The sequence below is a fragment of the Ursus maritimus genome, unplaced genomic scaffold, assembly GCF_017311325.1.
Source record: "Ursus maritimus isolate PB19 unplaced genomic scaffold, ASM1731132v1 scaffold_4, whole genome shotgun sequence".
Taxonomy (NCBI): domain Eukaryota; kingdom Metazoa; phylum Chordata; class Mammalia; order Carnivora; family Ursidae; genus Ursus; species Ursus maritimus.
The window spans coordinates 79,510,159-79,517,093 of NW_024426552.1; the positions used below are offsets into that span (position 1 = coordinate 79,510,159).

At 47.8% G+C, this 6,935-nt stretch overlaps 1 protein-coding gene across 1 annotated transcript in view; it reads left to right on the forward strand.

Moving 5' to 3' along the window:
* ABCC5 (ATP binding cassette subfamily C member 5) overlaps positions 1–5,486 on the forward strand; it is an 89,659-nt gene extending 84,173 nt beyond the window's left edge. The window contains exons 28-30 of the mRNA XM_008705260.2: positions 174–287; positions 888–1,052; positions 4,037–5,486. Of these exons, the coding sequence (XP_008703482.1) occupies positions 174–287; positions 888–1,052; positions 4,037–4,138 (381 nt within the window). The 3' untranslated portion in view covers positions 4,139–5,486. The remainder of the gene's footprint in view (positions 1–173; positions 288–887; positions 1,053–4,036) is intronic.
* Positions 5,487–6,935: the final 1,449 nt, after the last annotated feature.

Genomic DNA, 6,935 nt, shown 5'->3' on the forward strand with positions numbered 1-6,935 from the left:
CATCACCCCTTACCTTCTTTCTAGATGAGCCAGAATCTTGGCTAGTAATTGTGGCATCTGTTTCAGAATAATTTATTTCTGCCACTGGATTCTGGACAAAATTTAGTTCCCTTCCCCCCCCCCCCTAAAATTTGCTTTTTGGCTCTTCTAGTCTCTGCTTCCTCTCTCCCTAGATTGCTCAGCTACCTCTGAAACTTGAATCTGAAGTGATGGAGAATGGGGATAACTTCTCGGTGGGGGAGCGGCAGCTCCTGTGCATAGCCAGAGCCCTGCTCCGTCACTGTAAGGTAAGGCGGTCTGCGGAGCGGCAGGGAAGGGGAAGAGCGGCCTTGCCCTGTGTCATGTGGCCCAAAGGCATTCCTGGCTCCAAGCCCACTGGAGCTTTTTAGGAGCATCCGCAGAGATGTTTCTAAATTTACCTTGACACGATCTGGGTATACAGGTGTTTTTGAGCCTTCAGACTTCCCTGAGCCTTTAATTTCCAAGGGTGACTTCTGTTTCTGGCCAGTGAGTAGTTGTAGTACTGTTGGAAACCATAGACTTCGAGACCTCCAGGCTATCAAATCCAGTCCCCTTGTTTTGTAACTGGAAAAGGAAGATCCAGAAAGATTACTATTCATGCTCAGGGTCGTAGAGCAAGCAGGGGCAACCATGTTGTTCATCAGTATGACATGTATATCCTTTTGTTTGTGGAAATGAAGGCAGACACGTGGGTTTGAAGCTGAATCAGTTCTAAGCAAAATGGCCCTTTACATATGTGTGTCCCTACTTAGGAAAAACAGTTTATGGTGTAAAATGTAAATAATGAAATACATTTTAGTGAAACCTAGATTAAGAAGAATGTGTAGGGGATTGGTGGGATCTCTCTTTCTCCTCTTTTGTGGCAGATTTTGATTCTAGATGAAGCCACAGCTGCCATGGACACGGAGACAGACTTACTAATCCAAGAGACCATCCGAGAAGCCTTTGCTGACTGCACCATGCTGACGATTGCCCATCGCCTACATACAGTCCTAGGCTCTGATAGGATTATGGTGCTGGCCCAGGGACAGGTACCGAGCCCCGGAGGGACCATGGCTTGGCAAGTGGCCTCGTCTGGGAGGAAAACTGGCCCCTGGCAGGATTGGGCTGATTGCCATCTTCATGCGATCCTTAGCTTTCAGATAAGCAGCCTGAACAACTCTAATCTGGCGGCCGCCGGGAGGGATACAGCCCTCCCAAGCCAGAGACTGAGTAGGAATACTCTTACCGGTTCTCATTTTGCTTTAGTACCTGGTTTTTTGTTGCCTGTAAAAGTGACACTTCGACTTAGGTCAGAGAGCTCGTGTACTTACTAATTAACTCATATACAAGAATTGCCCAAGGCATAGTGAGACCAGCCACCTGCTATTCTAAGCCTTCCCACCATCTGGCCCAGTCCAGCCGCCTTCATTTCCCACTCACTCCTTGCAGGTGCCGGTGGCCATAAACAATCTTGCTTCCCCAAACTGGCTCCCCTCTGTGTCTTTCCTCACTCAGTTCCATGTACCTCCAATGCCTTTTCTTCTCGTTCCCTTGGCCACATCCCCACATCTGTCTGCTTGCAGCCTGTCTGTCCCTCTGAAAGACACAGTTTACATGCCCTGATGGCCTCTGCTGCCTGAAACTTTCTGTGTAGCTCTCGTGTGGCTCTTCTGCCTCCTCTGATGGTAACTGGCTAAGGCCCTCTCTCCCCATCAGACTGTAAACTCTGTAAGGGCAGGGGTCATGCCTTGTTCATCTTTGGGTCCCTGGCAGGGGCTCCATGCTACGTTCTTTGCACATGGTAGATGTTAAGTACATCACTTAAGATGTTAAGTACATCACTTAAGATGTTAAGTAAATTTATGTTGGACAGATATCTCCTTTGTGTGCACCTGGGATGGCAGTAAATTAATGGTTTGGCAGAAATAACGAGCCAGTTGCAATGTGTAACTTGTCTTGTGTGAGTACTAATAATGGCCCCCATAAAAGCCACTTTCACTGAATGCTTACTGTATGTCAGGCACCGTGCTAAGGGCTTTACTACAGTCTCTCAACATGTAATTAGTCATCACAACCACCGAGAAAGATGCAGAGGTGTGAACCCTGCCTTCCAGAAGAGCAGATGGGCTCAGGGAACTTAAACTATCTCCAGTCCACAGGAAGGGAGTGAGCTGGAGCTGGGCTAGGCCGGCGATGCCAAAGCCAGCACTTCATGCAGCCAGACCCCCGTCCCTCTATTTGTGGAGAAGTCCCAAGGAAAACATTTACTACAACAGATGTAGGCTGTGCTTCAGAGCTGAGTTTGAGAGAACACAGGAGTTAATGATTTTTCTGCTCATCTTGCAATTATGTTAACATTAGTGGTTTTTGTTACTGTTTTTGTTTGCATTATCCTAAATGTATACTGAGATTCTATTACACATTCGATACACAGAGCTACTACTCTTTACATAGGTATTACGTAGAAGAATATCATTAAAATAGGGCGCCTGGGTGGCTCAGTCATTAAGCGTCTGCCTTCAGCTTAGGGTGTGATCCCGGCATTCTGGGATCGAACCCCACATCAGGCTCCTCCACTGGGAGCCTGCTTCTTCCTCTCCCACTCCCCCTGCTTGTGTTCCCTCTCTCGCTGGCTGTCTCTCTCTCTGTGTCAAATAAATAAATAAAATCTTAAAAAAAAAAAGAATATCATAAAATAAAGCTGAGGGGACCAAGAACACCTTCTGGGAAATTCTTTCTTAAAGACATACATCTAGACTACTTTGTTTCTTTTCTTTTCTTTTTTTTTTTTTAAGATTTTATTTATTTATTTGACACAGAGACAGCAAAAGAGGGAACACAAGCAAGAGGAGTGTGAGAGGGAGAAGCAGGCTTCCCACCAAGCAGGGAGCCTGATGTGGGGCTCGATCCCAGGACCCTGGGATCATGACCCGAGCCGAAGGCAAGACACCCAACGACTGAGCCACCCAGGCGCCCCTAGACCACTTTGTTTCCATGAGTGGCTCAATGTTTTGGAATGGGGATCGATTGGCTCTTTATGAGGAACTCTATCCTTCCCTTCCCTTCGGTTTTGTTTCTTGTAAATTAAAATTTCCTTGTAATTTTAGGAAAGCCTGAAAAACATGAAAAAAGCATAAAGGGAAAAACAAGTCATTTACCTCCCAGGGATAAGCATCATTAATACATTCATTTGCCCCCTGCCAGCATTTTTCATGCATCTGTACACACAGACTCTAGTGGATAGGATGTGCTCTGACGCAGACACACAATACCAGAATGCAAGAGGCTTGGACAGTAAGAGTCTGGCAGCCGGTGTCGGGAGGCCAGAGGGTTGGTTCTTCAGCAGCTTCTAGCCAGTACTCACCCTCCCTGCCCATCATGGTGCAGGATGTCTGCGCTGGCACCCCCGTCATAGCCTCACGCAGGCAGGCCTGGGGAAGCGTACTTTGTCCTCTGCTTACATCTACCGGGCAGAACAGCCTTTCCTAGAAGCACCCCAGAGACTTCTCCTCAGTCAAGGCTGTGGCCCATGCCTTGGTCCTATAACAGGAAAGGGTGGGAAAGAGCGTAGGTGACGTTTTCTGCCTCTATTGTGGAGGGCAGGTTCTGCCAGCATATTGTTCAGCTTTTTGCTGCAGTAGGACTTTCAGTGACTGCACAGAAGTCTATCACAGGAATGGATCCCTTTCTTCCTTTTTAATTCTGCCAACTGGGTATTTTGAGCTGTCCTCTTTCCATGTATAGGTTAGGATCAGTTTGTACAACAAGATGACATTTGCCTACTATGCCCTCGACTTGAGCTGCAATTTTTTTCCCCCTGAGATTATGTGAAGGAGGTCTGGAAGTCTTTGTCCCTAACATTTCCCTCACCCTGGTTGGAAGAAACAAAAACCCAAAAGTGGAACCCATTTAGGCATGGCAGGACTCATGGCATTGTCACTGCAATTCCAACCTGAGGGGGCTTTGGGGTTTGCCCCCTTCCTGGCATTGGTCCTCTGGATGACCCCACATGACGTGTCTCCTTCCTTTGCAGGTGGTGGAGTTCGACACCCCATCAGTCCTTCTGTCCAATGACAGCTCCCGGTTCTATGCCATGTTTGCCGCTGTGGAGAACAAGGTCGCTGTCAAGGGCTAACTCCTCCCCGCCACCGTCTCTTTTCCTTGGAGCATTGCCATTCCCTGCCTAGGGCGGGCCCTTCATCGCGTCCTCCTGCCGAAACCTTGCCTTTCCCAATTTTATCTTTCGCACAGCAGTTCAGGATTGGCTTGTGTGTTTCAATTTTAGGGAGAGTCATATTTTGATTATTGTATTTATTCCATATTCATGTAAACAAAATTTAGTTTTTGTTCTTAATTGCACTCTAAAAGGTTCAGGGAACCGTTATTATAAATGTATCAGAGGCCTATAATGAAGCTTTATACGTGTAGCTATATCTATATATAATTCTGTACATAGCCTATATTTACAGTGAAAATGTAAGCCGTTTATTTTATATTAAAATAAGCACTGTCCTGATAACAGTGCAAATTCCTTTCTATCATTTTTGTACAGTTTGCTGTACTAGAGATCTGATTTTGCTATTAGATCGTAGGGAGGGTAGCATACTGTTCTTCTTCGGCTGGTGGTTTCACGGTGCCGGGTTCTCTGGATGTCCAAAAGAAAGATGTGTGGCAAGAGCGGGCCCTCCGGCAGCCCCCTCTGCGCCTTCTCACAGCCACACCTGGGGGACGGCGTGGAGGGGGCCGCCAGAGGCCATGCAGAGCGCCGTGAATTCTCAGGGCTCCTGCTTTCTGTCCTGTTGTCATTCACTGTTTGTCAGGAGAGCAGTGGGGCACAGCCCCAGCCCCCTTTTCACTCCCTCCGTCAGGAATGAGAATCACAGAAGAACATTCCTCGGATGGGGGAGTCTCTTTCCTGCCTTCCTCTTTTTGCTGTTGTTTCTTAACCAGAATCAAGTCTATTCACAGAGTGTCCCACTGCCTCAGGTTCCTAAACGCTGGCCACTGCACAGAGCTGTCCAGCTCCTACACCTGCTGGCCCCACACCCCGGGGCCAGCTGCTGCTTTCGTCAGTGGTACTTTGTCATTTGCCTGGTCCCACGCCTCCACGGTTCAGTGACAGGGTTCAGGAGTTTGTGGGTCTGTTCTCTCTCATTGCCGTTGTCACACAGTCTGTCTCTCTCCAAAGTCTGCGACTTTAAGCAGCTCTTGCTAATCAGTGTCTCACACTGGTGTAGAAGTTTTTTGTACTGTAAAGAGACCTACCTCAGGTTGCTGATTGCTGTGTGGTTCCGTGTGTTCCCGCAAACCCCCTTTGTGCTGTGGGACCAGTAGCTCAGGTGGGCGTGGTCGCTGCTGTCATCAACGGAATGGTCAGCGTTGCATGTCGTGACCAACTAGACATTCTGTCGCCTTAGCATGTTTGCTGAACACCTCGTGGAAGCAAAAATCTGAAAAAGTGAATAAAATTATTTTGGATTTTGTAAAATTCTTGGTGTATAAAACTGTACTCTGGGAAGGGAGCAAGGTGTCTCTGTGAATGGCTTTGGGGTACAAGAGCCTTGGCTCTGAAGATCCAACGACAGACTTACATGCTGGTAAGACCAGTGACAGAGCTGATTGGTGGCAAGGGGGGTGGGGCCCAGCGTGCCTGGAGTCCTCGTGGTGGGCTTTAGTCCCTTCAGCCTGTGTTCCTGGGCACGGTCACTGGACAAAGCCCCCGTACTGCTCATAAGCGGCGAGGTGGGAAGGGTGAGTGGTTGTGGGGAGGCGGGCAATTGTGAAATATAGTTCACATGAGCAGGTTGTTAAGAATTCTCAGCAATTCAAACAATGCAGTTGCCCTTTCAGCCAATTCATTCAGATGAACTCATTGAGACTTAAGTACCATTCCAAAGGCAATCGTTCTAAAGTTTCTCAATATATTGTGTTGAATGCAGCCAAGAAAGCTTTTAAGCTATTTGTATTGGTTCTGCCCACCATCGGCAGAAATCGTATCTTAAACCTAGCCATTTTTGTGAACTACCGTCTTAAGAATTCAAGGGGCTGGCTCTAAAGTTCAGTTCCTTCTTGTCACATGCCACGTGCCTGGTGGGCACATGTGACCTGTGGCTACCGTCCTGGGTGGTGCAGGAATGGAACATTTGCATCATTGCAGAATGTTCTGTTGGATAGCACTAAGGTAAACAGCTGCTTTTTTTGATTCCCAGGTTTACCTTCCAAGAAGGTAACAGGGTCCTATCTCTCGGTCTCCCTTACCTCTCTCACCCTGCTTTGCCCCTTAAACGGAGGTATTTCCTGCCTTCTGCTCCTGGCCTTTTCTCTCCCGCGTGGATCTTTCACTCCTGCAGGCACAGTGACAAATCAGCTGTGGGCTTGGCCTGTCTCCTAAGTGCTGAACGCCTCTCCTGGCATCTTCCAGGTGCCTCAGACAGCCTCTCGAAAGTCTAACAGAGCTCCTTTCCTTAGTGAGCAGTCCTGTGGCCTCCTTAGTCTTCCAGGCTAGAAGCCTTGAATTGTTTCAGTTCTCTCTCTCTCTGCCCTAGTGAAGGCCCACCTCCCTTCTTTTTTTCATATTGTAGCTGCAGCTCATAACCAGTGTCCCTGCCTCAGCGTCCTTCTCCAGACCATTGTATAAATGCATTGTATAAACCACTGTTGGAATGCTGGCCAAAAATGCAAGCTGGCCAAATGCTTTCCACCAAAAATCTTCAGGGGACAGCTGCCTGGAAAGGGGCCCATGTTCTTTAGCTTGGCATTTAGGGTGTCCATTCTCTGGCTCCAATCCTCCATTTCCACTCAGTATTCCTAAAAATAGGCTACTATTTTCACACCTGTAAGTCTTTGCTATTAGCCTGGAATCCCTTGATTCTCTCTTGTTTGTTTGTTTGTGTGAGAGCAGGGGAGGGGCAGAGGGAAAGAGAGAATTATAA